This window comes from Eptatretus burgeri, chromosome 6 (assembly GCF_056783735.1).
Source record: "Eptatretus burgeri isolate ZD-2024b chromosome 6, Ebu_testis_v1, whole genome shotgun sequence".
Classification (NCBI taxonomy): Eukaryota; Metazoa; Chordata; class Myxini; order Myxiniformes; family Myxinidae; genus Eptatretus; species Eptatretus burgeri.
The window spans coordinates 30196429-30219320 of NC_140966.1; the positions used below are offsets into that span (position 1 = coordinate 30196429).

The window sequence follows — 22892 nt, forward strand, 5'->3', positions numbered from 1 at the left end:
GCGGTTTTGATTAATAGCAGTGGAGCGTTGGTAAGCACAGTCCTTATCTGAAGTGATTAGTTTGCCAGGAACGTAAAACAGGATTTGGATGCTGGGCCCTACCTAAATTTAGCATCTTAGACAGCGTCTGGTTGCGAAGCACACCGTTGTGCCGCGGAGTTATCCACGGTTCGTCGGCTTCAGTACCGGCAGCCGGGAAGGGGTCAGAGAACTCCCCTCGCGACCACCACCGACCCCAACCCATAACACTATATAGTATGATTTTCTGGCTTTTGGGACCGGCTGTGCTAATGTATAGATATGAGAAAGTTAGTTCCATCAATGAGCAAAATAATTAAATGTACAGATACTGATTTGATAGATTTGTACTCATAAATGGCCCCCAGTTGCATCTCTTCAACCTGTTAAAAAAAAAAAACAAATTCCCCCTCGATCACATTTTCACCACAACAAAACTTGATGGTTGAGAATACGATGTTAAATGTTGAGTATACTGTATATGCTTGGCAAATCTCTCAAAATTACTGAACAAAGCAAAGAATGGATTGGTCCATTTTGTACTCTAATCTTGAGCATATGGGAATTTTTTTGTTGTTGCAGGACAGCATGTGGAGGAGCTAAAAATGGCATTGGCAAAGAAGGATGAGGAATTGAAAATGGTGGAGGACCGGTACAAACGTTATCTGCAGAAAGCTAAATCAGTAAGGAAGCATCAGGTTCTCTGAAATCACTCGGCCAAGTTGATCCTGGGTTGTAATCCAGATCCTGCTACATTTACTTTTGGTATCACAAGATGGCCAAATGGTTCTTTAAACTTCTACGTTGATACTGTTGTAGGTAATCTTAGCACCTCATCGCTGGCTTCTTGTAGTCTTCTTTTGTATGCTGCATATGGCTGTGGGTAGCATCATTTGCTGGGGTTGTGACTGTACTGCAAATGCAGTGACCCCTGAAGGTTGGAGCAGAAATTTGTAATTTGGCCAGGGTGCCGGCGATAGCTCGCTCACTGTTCATGAAGGCCAATTACCACGTCTGATCCGAGATAAAAATAAAATAAAAAGATTTAAGCACCTTCTTTTGTCTCCACATTTACTTGGTCATCATTGTCACCATAGAAACAAAGCTCTGATTCTGAGAGGTTGGCAGTTCAATTTTGACACTGGCCAAGTCGTACCACACATGAGTACGAGTACGAGTTGTTCCAAAGTACGTGCTCCTTCCTCTCATGATGCACAGTATTTAGAGGATTGAGCACATATAATCCCAGTGGGCTGGCACCCTATTGGGGAAAGAATGGGGGTTGGGGGTATCTCGCCCTTAGTCTGCATGTACTGTTCCATGAGTCTCAGAAATTGTAGAGAGAGAAAAAAAGGGTTGATAGTAATGTGACTGTTTTGTGTGCAGGTAATCCGTACCATGGATGTTCGACGTGTGAATACATCACCACCTGAGCTTTATGCATTGCAAAACCAGCTGCAGGAGAAAGAAAGGGCACTTGAGGCATTACAGGTGGGCTGTACAAGAACCATCAGTCCATCATTGGGTTGCATGATTGGAAAGTGATCCTGTGATGTCCCCTCAATCATCTGCTGTATACTTTTTATCCCCCGCCGCTTGGCGGAAGGGGGATATTGTTGTCACCCGGGTCGTCCGGCTGTCCGTCCGTCCGGGCGTCAACATTTATAGCTGTGAGTGCGATAACTCATAAACTGTTTGCCATATCGATTTGAAATTTGGGTCACATATGTACCACCTGAAAAGGAAGAACCCTATTGATTTTGGGCGTGGCCGGATCCAAGATGGCCGACTGGGGCGGCCATCTTGAAAAAATTTTTTTGTAATAAATGGAAAACCGCTAATCTGATTTCAATTATTTTTGGTTACTACGTTCCTCACCCCTGGGGAACTTTTTCGAGATGATGACAAAATGGTGTCTTGTTTCCAATTCACCTCCCTCATCTGGAATATGTATGACCTTTTTCATTCAATGGCAGGGGATTCCCCATCTCTGATGGTATATTTATATATGGTACCCCTTGCTTATCTCTGTCATCTAGAGTGAAAAGGAGCATCTGCAGATACAACAACAGCATGAGCAGAAACTCATGATGACAGCGTGGTATAACATGGTAAGAAAAACTTTAAAAAATTTTATTTGATCAAGACTTGGAGATTTCAGAACCTTTTTAAGGGAGTGCTTGTTTCATTCAATCTGCCAGGCTTTTGAAAGACAAATTACTATAATTAGAAGGCTTGCGCTGATCCATTGATAAAACTTGATGAGGCACTTGAGCCTAATGTTGCACGTTTTAATTTATGGTGAAGTGACCGAGTTGTTTCACTCAGGGTATAACACTACAAACGGATGCCATTGACTCAAGACTCAGTGGTAGCCCCATCAACAACCATCATTCCTTCCTCGGCCACCAGCGCCAAGTCTCCAATCTCCGCCGTCCACCTATCATCCCACATTCACAAGTTGGGCCTGAATCATGACGTCAGCGGTCTCATGTTATTGGTTGCGACTCAGATTGCAATGTAGAAAAGTTGTGGATTAATATTTTATTTTTTGTTTCCAGAGCCAGAGATGACATATTGTTTAAGATGTTTGCTTCCATGCCAAATAATTATATCTTAGCTCCAGAAGAGCTCCCTCCAGCCCCACTTTCCTCCACCCCACACACACCTTTTGCACAGCAAGTCACACTGTTCTGCTTTTCAGTTTTGAATGCTTATTGTGTAAATCACCAAAATGTGATTCCCATTTTAAAAAAAAGTTAAGTTCTAATCTTAAATAAAGCTGAACAATTTTTTTTTTTGGGTCCATTTTAAGTTTGTCTTCGTAACGTACAGCTGGATACATTATTTCTTCTTTATTGTTGTTTCCACAGTGGCACTGAATATGACATGTTGTATTGAAAGGATGTAAAACAAATGCCTTGCACTCTTCCTGTTAAATATCCCTAATTAAACAGTTGTGCAGAAAGCACAAATAGCAGCCAGGAAAAATGAACCTCAAATAAAATTTTCTGTAATTATGTGGAAAATGTCACAATGATCTCTGTACCACATCATGGAAATAATTAGAACAAACTTGTCCTACCTCTTGGTAGCAAAGTTCATGCTACATTGGTACAAACACGAAGCCTTCATCATGTGACTTCACCAAGCCTCATGTGCAGGTCTCAGATGTTTTCGATAAATGTGACCACGTGTGGTCCATCGATTTCCTGCAAAATAAATGTCGCACTACCAGATTTCTTGGAGGCCATCTAGCATATTATATTTGCAAAATAGTTGGGTTTCATTGTATTCCACAATGTCTGGTATATCCCCACATTATTTCACCACCTTTATTTCCCCTTCATCCATACCACTCCTACTACCTTGTCATCACCCTTTGTGTTTTTTTTTTGTTTGTTTCTTTTTCCAATATACTTCCCCTTCCCTGCATATATCCCTCTAACAAGTTGATTTTTCTTGAGCCTAATCATTGATCCTAGTCAAATAACTCTGGATATATGGATGGATGAAGATATTCAGCCATAATTTTAAACATGACTTTGTCATGAAAATGTTATACTGATCTCTGTACCACAACTTCACTTACGGACCCCAGTTTGGTTCAGGAAGCTTGACCTCCGGTTGGGGGATTTTTTTCACGTGTTGGTCGAATCTGCAGCTGCTGCTTCCACTTCATCAAAGCTAAGTTTTCCAAATTGGATCTGTGGTGTTTTGTCATATTTCGTCCCCATGTTGCTGTTTGTGGTTTCGTCCAATTTTCCATGTAAAATCGTATGTTGTGCTGTATTTGTCAAATTTGTTTTCGTGCTGTTCAAGGCCCACTCCTCGGATAGCCGCCGTGAAAATTGTGTCCCTTTTGTCGCCGTGTTCCTCATTTTGCTTCTTTCCCCAAATATTGTACTTTCTACCTCCTCAACATTATCCAATTTCACTACCTCACTTCACAAATAACTTTTTCACTCCATAACAATCTCATTCTACTTGAATTTCGTTCTACCTGGACTTCCTTTACTCCATTCTTTATTTCTCACTTTTTTCAATATCTCCAAACTGAATCTTCGTTGAATATGAATGCTTCTTCCTTTCTTTAAAAGCATTTTAAAATGCATCACTTTCCTTATTTCTCCATCAGGAGTACCCCACATATTCTTCTTCACCACAATCTCTTCTTCTTCTTCACAAATATTATGCTCAAAAGCTGTCTGTCAGCTCAGCACTTGGTCCACCAACACTTATCCCGCACCTAAAGAACCATCTTTCTCTGTGCTTTCAACAAAAATTCTTACCACCCAAACCAGGATCTTTATCTCTGTTTGTCCAATTTGGGAATCTTGAGAAATCCAGTTTACAGAGGCAGAAATTTTCTCATGACCATCAAATATGCTTCATGTCTTTTAACAATGTCAACCCCCCCCCCCCACCCATGTCCTTAAAACCACACCCCTTCTTCTGCGTCCCCCTCTTCAGCATCCCTCCACTTCATCTCCCCTCTTTCAGCATCTCCCCTCAAAGCTTCATTTCCCACCCCTCCCCCCAACCCCTTCTGCATCTCTCCTCACTCCACCCTCTCAATCACCCACTGAACCCCCTACTCCTGCACCCTCCCCCCCCTCCACCCCGACCCATGTCCTGCACCCTCTCAATGCCTGGACATCAAACATACGAGGCCTCCGCTTCAATCTGGCATCTCCCAATCCAGGCTGCTGCTGATAAACCAGACATCTATTTTAACAGAATCCTTCCTCCCACAAGATGTCACTGACTCCTTCGTGTTTCTCCCAGGCTATTGGCTCCTCCAATTTTGAAAGGACTAAACTCTGCCCTGTCAGCGTAGTTGAACTTTACATCAACAACTCAATTTTGTACTGCTCTTGTATTTTGTACTGATCTTAGATCTCCCAACCCCCAGAAGTACTTTTGGCGATGACTTCCCCTCCGCTACATCTCGTTAGTCTGTGTGTTGCACCGTCCTCCAATGACATCTCTCCCTCAGACAATATGAACCAATTTTTAATCACTCAACTCTCTTCCTCAGAGGTGAATATTTCAATTGTCACCATGTAAATTGGCTAAGTGTTGGTACCTATCTCACCAGCCATGGGGCTGACTCAAACTGAACTCCCTGACCTGGATTTCTCCCAATGGCAAATCTTTCCTTTTGGAATTTGTGATGATAAATTTCCCTGCAAATGTCTCCTGCTCTTGCTCTGCTCCAATTGGCTCATTTGAATATTTGCTTGTGTGAGTCAACAACTCTCTGGCTGTTCACAGAAAGCTGCCTCAGTGCCAGCGAGTCTGGCAGTTCACTCAAGCAGATTGGCAGGGACTGCAAGCATCTCTCTCTTCAGGACTGGTCTCCCATATCTACTGCCCCTGATGTTGTCAGCCTGGGAATTCTTCTGCAGAAACCTGCTCTCTCTCATGCACAGATCCATCCCATCTCATCTACAGTCATCCTACCATTCTTCTCACCCATAAATACACCCTACAGTACACTGAATCCTGTGGCGAATCTCCTGTGATAAGGCTGGGAGTCTAAGGTCGGTCGGATCACTTTGTCATCGCAGACAGGTCGGTGGTCTGTCTTCTACCACCCCCTTTCTGGTCTTGCACCCTCTGCTCTTTCCGTGCTTTGTTCCCCCCAGGTATCTGCAGGACACATGTGGACCATAATCAACCCCCTTGTGGTGAAACTCCCAAAATCACCTCCATTCATCTTTTTCCTTAACTCCCCCCCCAACCCCCACCAAAATCTGTGGAACCAACTTCCACATTATCTTCAATCTCATTCATCTTTCCATAACTTCAAGACAGCTGTTCACCACCATCTTAGATCATCCCCCATATAAAACCATGATATTTTCTATCCCCATCAACCCCCACCCCAAAGCCCATCTCCTTCCAAATTTCCAGCTTTTCCTTCCTGAGAGTTTGCTTCTGTATCCATCTTGTCAACCCCATGCATTCTCCCTTACCCATAATTTCTCCCACACCCATTATTTGTCCAATTCTCCCTTCATTTTGTCCTTGAACCCTGCTGTTGGGTTAAAAAAAAATATATATATATATATACATACATATATACATAATTTCTCTTTCTGTGCCCCCCCCCCTGTTCCTTTTGTTCTGTTGTGTCTTGATCTGTTCAGTTATCTAGGTGTTCCACAAGCCTTGACTCTGCATACAAAAATAACATGAGCTTGGGCTTGTGATAACACAGGATATGTTCAATGTCAGTCTTGTCCCCTGCTCTGTTCATAAACCTGTACAGGAATGTCAAAGCTGTTTTGTACATGTCGATGTAAGCTTACTGTCTGCTTCCACATATGCAAACAGCCTCTTGGTGGTCTTCCCATTTTGTTTGCCATTAAAAAGGGAGTGCTATGGTTGTAGTATTGTTGCAGAAATGGGCCCTTAGTGGGTTATTAAATATAGGATTAGCCCAGATTCCCCCTTAAATGCATGTTTAGCCAGGTTGTTTGGTAATCGGACGTTACATGTGTGTCGGGAGGTGTAGCAGGCTGTCCAGTGTTTGTACAGTGGTAGTGTACCGAGAGGCGCCTTGCTTCTTTTTCCTTCCCCCCTTTTAACTAGCCCCCGTCCAGTGCTCAGTCGGTCGGCGAGACGTGTCTGCAGCCCATTGGAGGAGAGCGGCTGCGGACTGGAGGGATGGACCAATGACGTATCCCGGAGGCGTTCCAGAAGAGCGAGCCCTGGGAAGGCAAGGAAGAAACTGCTAGTGTGGAGTCTGCGATCGGCTTCGAGAGAAAGGCCCGCCTTGAAAGGAACTGGCTGCTTTGTCAGTCTGGGGACGGCTGTGTGAGTCTGGGATCTGTTTTTCGTGAGGAGAGCGAGCCCCAAGAAGGCAACAGAGAAACTGCTTTGTCCACAGTGAGACTTTGTGAGTCTGCGATCGGCTTCCTGAAAAGGCCCACCCCGAAAGGCAAGAGGAACTGCATGAGGGGAGTCGGCGATTGACTTTATGAGGAGGTCATCGACAGGTTCATCCGGAGTCCAGTCACGGAGCCTCTGACTGTCCTTACTCACTGCACGGCTCGACACGTCTTGTGATCCCATCGATTCGCCTGCGGAGCCCAACACCAGGATTGGCCTAGTCTGGTGTACAGGCCAGGCCTGGATTCGCATACTGGACCTTGTGAGAAACCAGCTGGAACATACCATAGATCTTTCGCTCTTGTGCCGTCGACCTCGGGCTGAACGCGCTGAGGCTGGTGCGTGAGCGGTGCGACAAAAGGACGACGCCATCTTGCCACGCGGCGTGCTCGAACTTGGGCGCTCAAATCCGTTGACATCGGCTTCTCACGAGCCGCATTCGTGCCTTCGACACTTTGCCTCTCATCCATGAGGCATCACCAAGTACTCCGTGTCTTGTCTGTATGTCGTCCAGGCCTAAGGTTTATCTCGCTCGGGTTCCCCTCGAAAACCGTATCCACAGCTCTCTAGTAAAGAGCGGGTTATAGATTAATTATAACGTTCGTGAATGCGTTGCTTGTGTCGTGTTCCCCGATGTGTCCCTAATAAATCTGGCTGGGTTATTCGAAAATTACCGCCTTGAGTTTGTCTGTGCCGTGCTGAGGAACAATCCGCTCGATTTGTATTCAAAACCAAACGGGCTACGGACTGGCAGACTTTGCTCGGTCTCTGACAAACCCAGTCTGTAGCCGGGGTCTATTTCCCCAACTGGTACGGCCCAGGTGTACGTTGGTATCACGATCCGAGGTGCGTGACCCGAGACCTGTGCCGAACTGGCCAGCGTTATGACCATGGAGACTGCTGTTAAGTGACACCGAATCTTCAACATTTGGCTGTCAAGAGTAAAGGCCCTGTCACACCTTGACGATTTAGCCAACATATGCCTGACGTATGCAAAATTGGGCTAAAACGCTGGCACACGTCGAATACGTTATGGGTAAGTTTGTATACATTAAGAGCACGCTGAAAAACACTGCCATGTCGTAGTATGCTGGCTTTCATCGTTGTACTTTGCGGTTGTCCTCAAATTTTAGCATGCTTGAAATTTTACGACATGCCAGCATATATGCCAGCCATATCACACGTTCTGCTACGCTGGCCATAAGTTGTAGGCACATTATGCGATCGTTAACACACGTTACTTGTAAGTTACTCATAAGTCGAAACACGTCGAGGTAATGATTAGCGTTCCCGAAACTTATTTATAACCAATGAGTAACGTGTTGTGGGCACGTTACACGATCGTTGCACACACGTCGAGGCACGTTATGCGATCGTTGACACACGTCGAGGCACGTTACTTGTAAGTTACTCATAAGTCGAAATGCGTCGGTAATGCTTAGCGTACCCAAAACTTATTTCGAACCTAAGAGTAACGTGCTTTGAACCTATGTGTAACGTACCTCCAACGCATATTGACGTATATAGACGTATTTGATTGACGTCTTCCGGACGACCACAGAACTTACCGAACGTGTTTCTAATTTACAGCTACCGTATAATGGCGTATTGGCAGCGTTTAAAAAAAAAAACAAAAAAAAACAACAATAACTTCTGATATTTTGTCACGTGCCGTTACGTCACGTCCGATTGCCTCTTCCGTTTGCTCATGTCTTTTTCTTAGTTCCTCCTCTGTGAATATTTTCTGTTTGAGGATATTGTCACGTCGACGTCGAAACTTAAAAGCAAATGTCCGAATATATTTTAAAATTCGTGATAGACTAAAAAACAACAACTTCAGATATTTCGTCACGTGCCTTCACGGAGCCAAGGAGAAAAAAAGAAAATGTGCCTTGATGGAGAAAATCAGTTTCGGGTATGCCAAACATTACCTCGACGTGTTTCGACTTATGAGTAACTTACAAGGAACTTGTGTCGACGTGTGTCAATGATCGCATATCGTGCCTACAACTTATTCCCAGCGTAGCAGAACATGTGAGCCATACGGCGAGTACATCGTAAAACTTTCAGCATGCTTGAAGTTTCACGACGTACTTAACATACCACGAAATATGACAGTGTACTTCATCGTTTTTCAGCGTGCTCTTAACGTAGGCCTATACACAACTTACCCATACCGTATTCGACGTGTGCCAGCGTTTTGTACACATTTTTCATAAGTCTGCATACGCTGGCTAAATCGTCAAGGTGTGACTGCGTGGTTGACACTTCCAATTCTCAGGCGGTTATGATTTAAATCGGCATGCAGCAGGTTTTTAACAGGCTACGCCAGGAGTTCATCGGCGATACGTGCAGTGTGCTTTGCCGAAGTTAAACTATCGTTGGGCATAGGTTGTGAACGCCGACAACAGGCAAAGCATTCGTTGGTATAAGTTATCTATAAGACAACGAAACGTTCTGTGCCCATTACTAATATGTTATGCATACGACCAACACGTTATGAATACGACCAAAACTTAAAAAAAACATCAAAATTTCAGCGTATGCCAACGTTTTACATGCATTTTTATGCGTTGTCATTGCTGGCTAAATCCTCAAGGTGTGACAGTGCCTTAAGGTGCGAATCCCGCCACCGCCGAATCCTTTATAGTATTTCTTGGTTTGCATTTGCTTTATAGATCCTATTTCTCAAACAAAAAAAAAAGGTTTCTCATTCCAATGACAGATTGGTAGTAGCATTATGTGTAGAAAATCAGAAGCTTGGCTGGAACTTGGATCATTACTTCTATTTTGGATAAATCTCATCAATATGTTCCTGGCAGGACTGACCAAATCAAAATCACAGAGCTGATGAGAAATCTTTGGATGAAACAGTCCCTTATTCTCGGGCTTCATCAGTCACATTTGGTTATATCAGTTGCAAAGGCACAGGTGCACATTCTTCAGGCACAGTCATTCCTTGGAATCTAAACTTCTTATAGCCTGAGGCATTTGTAGTTTCCCTTTTGAAATGCAGTGGGTTTTTTTTTGGGGGGGGGGGTCAAAACGGAGCCTCAGTGGAGTATAGATTTATCTTTTCTCGCTGTGACACAACCTCAATTTAAATCCTTATCTTTAATTACTTTCCACCAAAAACCATACTAAATTAAATTAAGGGATTATCAAACTTCCTATTTCTACTGAACACAGCAAAGAAGTTGAACGGCACTCGGGAGAGCACATCCCTCCGCCAGGCTGAACAGTTTACATTTTATTTGCCACTGATAGGCTGGATCTGGATCCATTGCTCAATGGTGAAGAATCAATTAAAATTAAAAAATTTTTTGTTAGGATTCGGATCTTCACCAAAATCTAATCAATTTGTTATTGTCACACACTCAACCTTGTAAGCCTGGTGTTGGCTTAGCAGCTCGGGTGGCTGACTTAGGGTTCTGAGTTCGAGTCCCATTGGCTGCTGAATTAACACTAGGTGCGGTTGACTCAGCCTGTCATCCTTCCAAGGTCGGCACAATGGGTACCAGTGTACTGATAGAGGGGCACAGCATCAGCGGCACAGCCACGCTTCCAAGAAATGAAAGCTACCCGGCAGCCAAGCTGCCATATGCAAGAACAGAACAGAACCCAACCTGTACACCAAATTTCGCCCAAATCTGTCCACAACTTAAGATATCCTGCTCGCAGACAGTCAGATAGAAGAGTAAAAACATAATCTCTGTCCACCTTTGGGGATGGAGGTAATAAGAGGTTAGAAAAATTGGGCAAAAGCAATGTAACCCATTTTCTTCAATAAGCAAAATATCAGCAGTTAACGAAAGGTGTCTTTTAATCATTGTTTTTGATCCATTATAGAAAGGGAGCAATATCCTGATGGTTGAAGTTGATCTGGTGAGCTTGCACGAACATTCATATGTCAAACACATTGTAGTTTCAACCACCTGGTGTTCATTTCCAAAGGCTGTGCTTCTTTTGGCAGCAGCCATTACTATTGAATATTCCAGATCAAAACTTGATGCTGCATGGCTTTTAATGACCTCTTTCCCTCAAAACATTGAAAGAAAACTTTATGCAAAATGGTGGAATTATATCACTTCTTCATGCTGTACAGTCCAAAGTTTTGAGATTCATTGGCATCACCCATCAAGAAGCAGAAGCATGACCTATCACTCTCACCATATGCATGTTGGTAGCCTCTCGGTCTTCTTCTGCTGTTCAAAGTTAAAAAGCCACCCATAGCTATGAGAATTCTCAGTTAGTTTTGTTCCTTTTGCCTTTGCTCTTCAAATGTTTGACCAGGATTAAAATGCTAATCTGGTAAGCCCTCCTTAACCTCAAAATCTCTACTTTGTGCTCAACTTCTTTCTTTATCCTTCCTGTGAAATTTTCTTTCTGTGTCTGTCTGATTGGGCCTGACAAGATAGCTGAGAGACAGTGTACTGCTGTCACCCTGCTGCTTTGCAGGCAGGAAGTTGCATCATTGTGTACTAGCTGTTCTTTGGAAAGATGTTCAGCTGGGTGTCCTATTTGTTTGCATTAGTTGGTGGACATTAAAGATCCCATGGTGTCTTTTGAAGAGTAAGCCAAATGTGCTGGTACCCTCACCAAATTCTTCCCTCGACTCCAAGTGGGAACGGCAATGGTGGAGGTGGGGCATATGTACAGTATATTTTGTATATATACATATATTTTGTCATAGCTCATACTCCCCTCTGTCTGCAGCAGGGGTCAGTAAACCACTTGCACTGTGGCATGTGTACAGGCATAAATCATAAACGAGAGGGGGGGGGAGTGGTTGTGCCCACAAGTTTTGTTTTATTGTTTTCTATTCTTTTCAGATGTACACACACACACACACACATGCTTTATTTAATATAGGAAGATGATGAGTTGTATAGTTGAGCCCCAGAAAATGAAGTCGAAGTCTCAAGCTGTTGAGACAGTCTGGCAAAATAATGACTAGAATCCTACATCACTGGTGATGACAATACAAACTATATGAATGGGATAAAGGAGGGTTAGATTCTGATTTTGTATTTCTCCATTCTGTTTTGATACGAGATGCCACTACTTCCCTCATACATCTTTTGATGACCTTTGACATGATCCTTACAAAGCATGTAATAAATGTGGGTCTCATTGAATGGTACCCACCACATGTCAGGAGCATTTCACTACTCTCCCTCAAGGGTGACCTGGTGCACAGAAACGAAGTGGTCATGCCCATTGAGGATTATGAAGCGGAGATGCAAAGCAAGCAATCCTTCTGCCTGCAAGGAAGCACAATCAAAACAGCTTGGTAATGACCACAGAAAGTTTACGAACAATAACATTGCTATTTGAATCATACAAATGCTAATTGCTGTGCTATTCCATTGGCATTATAGCTTTGAGGGATGTGCACTTGCCTTTGAGTTGTCTACCTTGTCAGAATCTCGATATAAACTCACCCTGGTGTTTTGCAGGTAGGACATGAGGCATTAATGTGTTCATTGTCCATCGGAAGAACGTTACGCTGGAAGAACCTGTCTCCCAGCATGGATTGTTGGACGTTTAAGATGTGTTGTTTGCAAACAACAGGTGAGTTATTACCGGCACACTGGCCAAATTCCAAATCCCTGCAGCCTTCATTTGAATGTTAGGCCTGGCCAGCCAGCTCGTGAAAGACTTGGGTCAAAAACGTTGCTGTCTTTGTGGCTGACCCTATGAGAAGGTGGGAATAAATGGGACTGTTAAGAAAAGAAAGAGGCTATGCCATTATTTGAGAAATATTACTAGCCTGATTTTTAAGTAATTGATTGGGTACATTTTCCACTGTGGCCATGGTGGTGCAATTGTGTGCTGATGTACATCAATTCAGCACAGCAGATTTATCTGGTCTAAAATCTGCTATCTGTTTCATAGATAGGTCCATAATAGTCTCAGCTCCTGCCATTAACAATTCCTGGAATATGTTCCTCAACAAACTGACTCCTTCAAAAGTTAATCCCTTCATGTCTTCAACTGTCCTATTCAACATCCTGATCCCAATCTGCCCAGGCATGTGATGAAGGAATCATGAAAAGGCAGCTTGTGTTTTTCACTTTGAAGGTGAACCCAACTGCGAGGAACCAAAAGTACTGCCGCCCAGCCTACAACCAGTATGTACCAGTCCTTTGACAAATCGGAACACAACAAGCTCAACTGACCATCTTCAAAAGGCTGGTGGTAGCTGGTCAGGTCTGTCAAACATCTCACGACACATCCCTTCTGTACCTTCACTCCTAAAACATGGATCATGTTGGATACTGCTCTGGAAAAAAACTAATCAATATCTTCACCATTTTTATTGAAAAGGGAATCCAAGATGCACCCAGTATAAATTTGGCATTTACCTGAAAACCGCCGTGAGGTGTAAATCCGCTACAAAAGGATTACGCGTTTATTTGCCTAAACTCAACAAAAGCAGGGGTGCTTGCAAACGTCAAAAACATCCGACATCAACTTGGCACGTTACAGGTGGCTCAGCGTTACAATGCAGGTATCGATGAAAGTGTATTATCGTTTCTTTTACAACCATCGAGTTCGGCCGAGGGTTTTCTGAGCTTGCCTGCAGCGCTCGCATGCCCTCGATTTAAAAGATGCAGTATCTGCGAGACAGCCAGCTCAGGGTCTCCTTACATGTGTTTGTTCAAAATTGACATTATGCAAAAGCCCAGTGATGTCTTTCTTTGTTTGTTTTTGTTTAGCTTCTCATTGGGTGTGCATGCTCTGTGCTAGTCGACTCGCAAATTAAGGCTGATGTAAAAACGGCAAGCTACATTTTCAAAAGGTGGTTTAAGAATAGATAGCGGTTTTTATTTTTTAGTTTTTTAAGAGTATAGTTTGTAGCTGCAGGAGGTAGGCCAGCAGGCTTCTTTAAAAGTAGCTTTGCCAACAATGGCCATTCCACTTTGTCACCTATTTGTGTGATATCGAACACCTGGTGCATTTGTATAACAACCTGAATGCATCACTACATGTGTCGGGAAGCAGAAAGGTTTAAACCTGTCTCATTTCAAGATTGAATCACAAGTCATGTTACACTGCTACTACTACTTTGATGGGCCCAAATATTTCCACTTTCTTGTTGTGTCAGCCATAGAAGGGTTTTGGCCCAAGTCTTTCATGTTTTCACTGGCCAACCCTGCTGTTTGACTAAAGCTGATTTGTGCAAGAATTTGTAGTTTATTCGGGGGGCAGTGATAACTCGCCTCCTTCCCTTCACAAATGATACTGAGATACTGTATTTATCGTCCACCCAAGACTAATGGTGGCAGACAGGTCCTCAGGCTGAACGTCCATCCGAGGGATAGCACACACGATGATGAATCACCCTGAATGCTAAACACTAGGATGGCAGTTTATAGCTGTATCGACATTTGAACACAGGCTAGGCAGCTCAGAGGTGATTGTGTATACCTCCAGTCTCAGTGATCCTGCCAATCCAATTACAATATCTACAAAATGATGCATAAATAAATCTTATTTCCATAACAAGTGGAGCCAATGATTCTGGTTAAACTTAAACCTATAAACAGAGTTTGAGATAATTATTTGAGTGATCAGATTACTGCAATTTATGATACAAAAAAAATAACAGCATATATCTTGTGAATGTTAAAAAGGCTCATGTAGGCAATTTCAAATTTCACAGAAATTAGTGAAAGGTTGAGATGCAAAAACATGCCCATACTTCTGCCATATTTAACAAATTTGTAGATTGTCCCAAAGTCAGCTAATGCATGCAAACAAGCTGTCCCTGTCCATATGTAAGAATTTTTTTTTTTACCTATATTCTCACTAAATATATATATATATATATATATATATATATATATATATATATATATTCTGCTTTTTATGTACATTCATGAGCCCAAAATTCTTGCTTATTCATTTTATCATTACAGCACACAAAATTACTTTTTCTTGTTTTGCTGAGGAGGGTTGGATTGGGCATGAATAAAAAAAAAACAAAACCTTTTGAAAGCTTCTTGATGAAAAATTTAACAAGGACACACAATCTCCCCATTGAATAGATATATGTACTCTGTCCACATACAACAAAGGTTTTAAAAAGTTGTTAAAATAATGCACTAAAATTATATATTCCATTATACCTTTCCAAGCAATGTGCTAAGTGAATATTTGCATGACATCTGGAGTTTGGTTAAATCAGATTGTAGTGTAATTATAATGGACAAACTTACCGAGAATTCTTCTACTTGCAAAGTCTCCATTGGTTCTAGTTCTAAACAACAACAATTTGTTTAATTTATGACTGCCTTCAGATGAAAATGTGATGAACAGAAAATAAAATCATGCTGGATCCATCAGATGCTATCATAATAATATACAAGAAAAAAGAACATTAAAAAAGAAGTAAAAACAGAGGGATGAAGTCTCAATAAAAACAAAACAACCAAACGAGGAAGGAATGACACCACAAACCTCTTCTGGTTTAACGTCACGATATATTTTGACATTTTACTTTTGTTGTGGGATTGTGATGGATTCTTCTTCTTCATCCATACAATCCCACAACAAAAGTAAAATGTCAAAAGATGTTGTGATGGTAATCCATAAGAGGATTGTGGTATTGTAATGTGGTGTTATTCCGACTTTTTAAATGGTTTTTTTAATATCATCCCTCTGTGTTTACTTTTTTGTTATTAGTTTTTTTTTTTCTTGTTTGTACAATTTTTTTTTTAAAGTAATAAAATGCTTCATGTTTTATATATTTTATTTTGGTATGCATTAAATCCATCTATGTTATTAAATTGTTTTAATACTCGTTTCAGTTGATTTAGGGGATGGCTTGGATATATATTGCTCTTGGAATGGTTCTGTCCACTGTCCATGTTGCTCGCTCCCATGATCCTGGCCTGGTTTGGTTGAGTGCACATTTACATTTGATTTCTTTTCCTAATAAAACGATTGTTTTATGTATTTTTTTCAATTTTGGGTTGCGTGCACTAGCACAGAGACGATGTAACTTCATTGCGTTGGAATCACTATCATGGCTTCAGCAGTTATTGAGGTAGGTTGGTCTACAGTTTTATATTGTTTTTAGAGGCGAAGAAGAAGAAGTACAAATTGGCAATTTAGCGATCTCCCATTGTGGTACTTTAGCGATGTATTCTGGTGTCTTTTTAAATCTTGGTAGTTCAGCAAATGCTGGAGAATAAATGGTATGGCCTTTAAATGTTTACGACTTCACTCTGGTAGTTTATAAGCCTATCATTGTGTACACATTTGAATGGGCAGCCATTTTCCCCCCTGTATCATCCCTCAATATGGAGTACTACTGTACTCCATGATAATTTGAGAAATGTTTGTTTGTATTTGTTTTTTTGACTTGATGCACTCGATCCACTGGATCGAATGAGTTGAAAACTTCTGCTTGTACTCATGGGGTCCATGGGAGGAGTGGGTTTGAATGTAAAACAAATTTATAGGCCTGGGGTTCAGGGTGGTGGAGGGCCCCAATTATCTTGATGTAACACCATTATTTAAGAAAGACTCCAGAGCAGAATTGGGGAATGATAGACCTGTTGGTTTGACTTCAGTTCTAAAGAAGGTATTGGGGATGTCACTTAGGGACCAGATGAGGAACCATTTAAATAAATAAGCTAACTAAAGGTAGTCAGCATGGATTTACAAAAGGGAGATCATGTTTAACAACTTTATTAGTTATATGAAGCAGTTTCTGGCTGGGTGGATGAGGGAAGTGTAATGGATGTCGTATATCTCGATTTTAAGATGGCATTTTATAAGGTACCACATTGGAGGTTGTTAGCCAAGGTGAGGGCTTGTGAAGTGGCTGGTCAGTTAACTAATTGGATTGGAATCTGTCTTTGTAAAAGGAGGCCAAGAGTGGCTGTGAGTGAGGGGGGATGTCTAGCTGGGAGGATGCAAGTCGTGGGGTACTTCAGAGATCAGTACTAGGACCATTCTGATTCTGATATACCATACTTCGTTAGTGTTGGTGCTACCAAAGCAGTTTCATAGCAAGGGTTATGCTGAGTGTTTTGCCATTGCCTTCCTCGCAGTAGTTTGGCTAGGGTGCCAGTGATACCTCGGCTACTTTTTGAAAAGGACATTGTGGGATTTTGAATGTCAGCCAACCAATGCCAGCAGAAGGGACACTCAGTCTATTGTCCATCCAAGGGAAAACATATACATTAATGAATCACCCTGCCTGTGAAATACTGAGAGGAGAGATTATAGCTGGGTCAGGATTCAAACCAAAGCTAGATACAGTAGCTTAGAGGCAAGTGTGCTTACATCCTACGACGACCATTATTATTCATAATTTACATGAACGATTTGGACATTGGGGTTAAGATTAGGCTTTCCAAATTTGCAGATGACACGAAGCTTGGAGGTAAGGCAGAAAGCAGAGAGGGCAGTGATCAGAATCGAGAGAGTCGATATTTTAATGGATTGGCAGATGCAGTTTAACATAAAAAATGTAAGGTGTTGGGGATGGGTAAGAATTATGAAAATAGGGATTACATAATGCAAGGGACAATCTTAAAGCATGTCACACAGGAGAAGCATCTGGGGGTGGTAATAGATATGGGAGGTAAGCAGACAGGACAATGCCAGGCAGCTATAGGTAAAGCAAATGGGTTTATGTTGTATTCATAGGGGGATAAATGATAACTCAAAGGAGGTAGTTTTAACACTGTTTGGAATTTAGTGAGACCTCATCTTTATATTTGCAGTGTTGGTCACCACATCTCAGGAAGGACATAGGTGGGGTACATGGGAGGGGGGAGCCAAATGCTCAATGCCATAGAGAAGGTTCAGTTTCGGGATACATTTATTACTGGCCTCGCTGGACTCAGGTTTAAGGAGTGGCTGAAAGAGGCAGGACTGTGGCCTTTTAAAAGGAGGCAGTTACAAGGGGATCCGATGGAGATGTTTAAGATAATATTATAAAGGGTATAGACAAAATAAGTGCAGAATAATTATTTAACAGAAAAGATTGGTGGGGCTACCAGGGAGCATAGCCTGAGAGTTAAGATGGTAAAGTTGGGGGTCTTTCACTCAGAGAGTAGTTAATGCATGGAACTATCTCTCTGGAAAGGTAGTGGCAGCAGAAACAGCATATGGGTTTGAATTGGATGGGTACCTAAAAGCATTGGGGATCGAGGGGGACAGAGATATTGGCAGGACTTGCTGGTAATGAGTTTAGATGGGTGATTGTATACATCTGTGCTGAGTGTGTGTCTGAGAGGATCACAAGGGTTAGTGTGTGGTTGGTCAGTATTGTATATTCTTCATCCTAAAACCACCTTCACCCACCTCAAATTATATTTTTTATGATAGTAGATTAATTTTTAAAAAACACAACAAATTCCCATTTTTGTTTTGAACATTTTGGTGAAATTCTGAGCCTGCCACACTCATCCCACTCCTCCCCCATCCCCCCAATGAAATTAAGTCATTAGTTTTACAGTCATTTCATCTGGTGTTGGTGTAGTGCAGGTATGATGGGCCAAATGGCCTCCTGTGTCATATTTCCTTCTTCTTTGTTAAATGTGTATCGTATCTTGTCACCAGGTGGACGCTGCCTTCAGTATTATAAAAGTGGAGAAATTAACCTAAACCCATCCGTAAAATTCTTTGTAGTAACAAATAAATTGCACAAAATAACAAACCTTTCTCAGCCAAATGCTTGAAGTCAACAGGCTCTTTTGCACTGCTCCATTCCATGCTTAAATGTTTCACTGCAAGTCACAAGGTATAGTAAGTATTTCAGGTGTTGTGTGATATCAATGCCATTTTTAACACAGACAACAACATGGAAAACTGACATTTACGAATGATGTCACATGGAACAATGTAGTACTGTATATGATATGTACTCTATAATAGTAAGAGTATTGGACAGCATAGCCAGACTTGAAATTAACCCTCCCCACCAGCAATGTGCAATTTTTTTTGCAACCCCACAGTGCAATGCAAAATTAGAAGGAGAGGGTAGGGGAGGAAAAAAAACAAAAAGTGATTGAACTTCAACGTTCAATGGTTAGTGGGTGCCCAAGGATTATGACATTTCCTTCACGTTGGGCCTTCACAAGTTAGCTAGCTATTGTGAGCAGCCTGTGGCTGCTGGTTGCATCATTTTATGGGGGTGCGGCTGCACCGCTGATACAGTGCCCTCTATTACCAGTACACTGGTACTCATTTTGCTGATCTCAGAAGGATGATCAGCTGATTGAATCCCACCTGGTTTTAATTCAAAGGTGAGAGGGGCTCAAACTCAAGACCCTAAGATCTTAAGCCAGCTACCCTAACCATGAAGCCAACATCAGTCTTCCTGCCCAAGTTAAGTGTGTAATGTCCTTTAGAAATGGAAGATGACAGGTAGTGCCAATATTGAATTTAGGATCTGGAGGGTAGGCCAAAAATTACAGATCAGGCCAGAAGAACAGGTCCAGGCAGATCAGGCTCAAAAAATATCAGCCAGAAGAACCTCAAAATCTCAACACAACACAATTTTGCACCTATTATGTTCCAAACTTTGCTACAAGGTGAGAGTTACCTGGAAGCTCCACACAGTTAATTTTTTGTCAAAGGAGAACAGAAATCTGATTATCAATAAAAAAATAGTGATTTTAAACCAATAATCCTGCTTATTTTCTGACTTCCCAATAATTTTAGGTGTGTGTGCTTTATAAGTGGCAACACCGTGCAAATACTGCTGCTGATTCTGCGGTGCCTTCAGTTGGGAACACCGTCCAACGTACGGGGTGACAACACTGCAGAGATTTGATTTTATGCCTCCACTGACGAAGTCGCCGGAGGCATTATGTTTTCAGGTTGTCCATCCATGCTAGTTTTCTCTGCAACCGCTTACCCGATTGACACGAAATTGTCATTATAGGTGCAACTAGTCATGTAGAATATTTTAATGATTATTATGATGTCATAGGTCACGTGATGTGGCAGCTATGTTGGAAAGGAGGACAAACATTGGACCTCTGTATCTCAAACCCCACCAAGGAAAAAAAATGCCAAGTACTCCCCAAGGGAAATGAGTGTGATTTTGTTTTGATGTCATAGGTAGCTTCGTTATGACATCATAATTGCATACATCGAACGCTTTATCCGATCAGTATGAACATTTTTGAGGATAATCTCTGGCTGAATTGTATGGTAGGGGGACTGATATAATCGGTCACGTAGTTCGGCAGCCTTTTTCTTTTTTTTTTTTACTTAAAATCCTTCAATAATAATGTGGATGGAGACATATCTGATGTCGAAGAGGGCCGTTCTGGTTTTATACAGAGTCGAGGCTCTTAGAAGAGCTAGAACATAAAATGATCAGGATGCAACAGAACAAAAGGAACAGCAGAAGGAGAGGAAATGCATAATAGCAAGGTTGAGAAACCAAATGGAATCTTCGAAGATAAGGGATGTGAGGAACAATGATGATTAGAGAACATATGGGGTGGACAGGATGGATACAGAAGTAAACTATCAGGAATGAAAAACAGGAACGTTGGAAAGAAGAACGCTTGGCGAGCGTTAACTGCGGTATGTTAGGCTTTTGGTTTTCCTGAGAGAAGCATCACATCTCAAAGACATGTTTAAACCCCAGCAATACAGCAGTTAATGCACCAAGTACAAATTCTTGCTGGAGGGTTCAAAGGCAGTTTTCCTTACACATCTTGGTATGCTCCAAGAAATGCCATGAGGATGAAATTGTAACATAACCCTTACATGTGTCAAAATTTTTGTCTTCTTCTGTTTTGTTAATTTGCTTTGAGACAATAGTAGCACATTGCTGTCAGTTCCTCCCCCACCCCCCACCCTCAATAGTATTGACCACAACCACTACTTCGAGCATGGACCTTAATGATGACCTTTAAATATAACAAGAATGACTACACTGTGGTCACAGCCTGCGTCAAAATCCGGTAATGGGCCGATTGGGAAAAGCACATTTAATGCGCTATTAAAAGATTAACTCGACACCTCTCATCCATGCCAGCAGTCATGGATTGTTTAACCCCAATTTAGGGTTGCTCAAAAATGACGCAACTCTATTTTGCTAGGGAGGCACGTACTATGCGTACTGACAGGCTTAATTAAACGTTACAAATAATTTTTATTCAACATGTGATTAGATTTTTTGAGGTCCCTCATCATGAGTCACACGAGACCCAAACAAACCAATGGAAATCTGATGCAACAAACCTGGGCAGTGTATAGTCAGCAGCGGCCGACAGGTTCGGTGTCTTCAGCCCACCAAAATACCAAGATGGCGGCTTTGGGGAAAGGTAGTGGCCTTCGTAGGTAGTTTTAATCTGCTTGTAGTGTGTTTGTGTGTTTGTTACTTACGAAATCTAAAGATTTCGTAAGTATATTGATCACTTCCATTTCTATTTGTTTGTTAATCTTGCCGAAATTTTCGGAAAGATTGTATTGGTCGGTAAGTTAGTTTGTTTGTTTATTTATTTATTTGTTTGTTTATTTGTTTGTTTGTCACTTTGTTTCATAAAAGTGTTTGTCGTCGCCTATTTTTTGCCTTTAAATCACTCTGTAGAGCGCAATTCTCATTGAAATCTCTTGTGGTTACACATATCATAGTATTATTGGAATACCCTTCAGCACACATAATGGTCAAGGTCAAGGTCAAAGGTCAAGGTCACTTTGTGGTAAATCATGGAGTTCAACGAAACCCTAATTTTGGGAGTAATTTTGATCGAATCTTCTCAAAACTTTGTAGGAATGTAGTATATGGTTTAGTGCTCAGCTGATAAGTTTTTGGTGGAGATCGGCCTTGACCTTCATGGTTAGCGCCTGAGGTCGAAATGTTTTGACCCCAAGGTCAATTTTTCAAATCTTAGGTACCATATCGAGTAATACCTCATATGAAAGCCCTTGATGAGCGCTTTCCAGATCTGTAGTTTGTCAAGGAACCAAAAATGCTTCCTGCGATAACAGAACGTTCTCTAGCATCCATATATTATTAGTAGTTTTCAATCTTAAGATTAATCTTTAGATCATTATCAATAGACTCTTTCCACAAGTCTCTATAGGCCGAGCGATAGACTCTGATCAATGTGTCACAAGTATTTGTTTCAGTTTGCGCTTCACGTGCTTCAGTTCAGCAAGATTTTTCGTTCCATGAACGAAATTCTGGCTAGTTTGTTTGTTTGTGTGTTTGTTACTTACGAAATCTAAAGATTTTGAAAGTATATTGATGACTTGCGTTTCTGTTTGTTTGTTTGTATGTTTGTTTGTTTGTTTGTAGGCACTATAACTCGAACGGAAGAAGCTACCAATGTCAAATTACATCACGTGATTCAGGAGGGTGATGGCTAGTGCTGATTAGATTTTGGTCAAAATCGGTCAAAGGTCAAGGTCACAGTGAGGTCAATTATTCGATTTTTGATGGTTTGGTACAGATAACTCGAGAACGGAAGAAGCTACCAATGTCAAATTACACCACATGATTCAGGAGGGTGATGGCTAGTGCTGATTAGATTTTAGTCAAAATCGGTCAAAGGTCAAGGTCACAGTGAGGTCAAACATCCAAAAAATGATAACTTGAGAACGGAAGAAGCAACCAATGTCAAATTACAGCACGTGATTCAGGAGGGTGATGGCTAGTGCTGATTAGATTTTGGTCGAAATCGGTCAAAGGTCAAGGTCACAGTAAGGTCAAACATCCAAAACATTCGATTTTTTGATGGTTTGGTACAGAATCATCGTAGAAACTTCGGGTTTGCCTCGCTACCTTCTCCAGAGACAGCTTTTATTAGACAAGGTCAGAGGTCAAGTTGACGATTTCATAAGTACCAGTCTATGACTGCTTGTTATCTTGCCAAAACGAAGTTTTGCAAGATATGTTAGTCAGCTTGTTTATTTTATTTTATTTTATTTTTTTTTGTTTGTCTGTAATCACGTTTAAAAAATTCTGCAGAGCACAGTTATCA

The 22892-nt window shown here is 41.6% G+C and overlaps 2 protein-coding genes across 3 annotated transcripts in view; one reads left to right on the top strand and one right to left on the bottom strand.

Annotated features, from left to right (window-relative positions):
* LOC147024479 (protein Hook homolog 3-like) overlaps nt 1-2813 on the top strand; it is a 79563-nt gene extending 76750 nt beyond the window's left edge. The window contains exons 19-22 of the mRNA XM_085884438.1: nt 601-701; nt 1405-1509; nt 2058-2129; nt 2347-2813. Coding sequence (XP_085740564.1) covers nt 601-701; nt 1405-1509; nt 2058-2129; nt 2347-2496 — 428 coding nt within the window. The 3' untranslated portion in view covers nt 2497-2813. The remainder of the gene's footprint in view (nt 1-600; nt 702-1404; nt 1510-2057; nt 2130-2346) is intronic.
* A 182-nt stretch (nt 2814-2995) lies between these two features.
* The window catches only part of IFT25 (intraflagellar transport 25), a 33216-nt gene continuing 13319 nt past the window's right edge, over nt 2996-22892 (bottom strand). The window contains exons 4-7 of one of the 2 annotated variants that reach the window (XM_085884440.1): nt 18603-18671; nt 15144-15184; nt 12067-12182; nt 2996-3230 (exon numbers count right to left, since the gene is read on the bottom strand). In XM_085884440.1, the coding sequence (XP_085740566.1) occupies nt 12087-12182; nt 15144-15184; nt 18603-18671 (206 nt within the window). In that variant the 3' untranslated portion in view covers nt 2996-3230; nt 12067-12086. Of the gene's footprint in view, nt 3231-11707; nt 12183-15143; nt 15185-18602; nt 18672-22892 lie in introns of those variants that run through there. The other variant, XM_085884439.1, reaches the window with a different exon arrangement.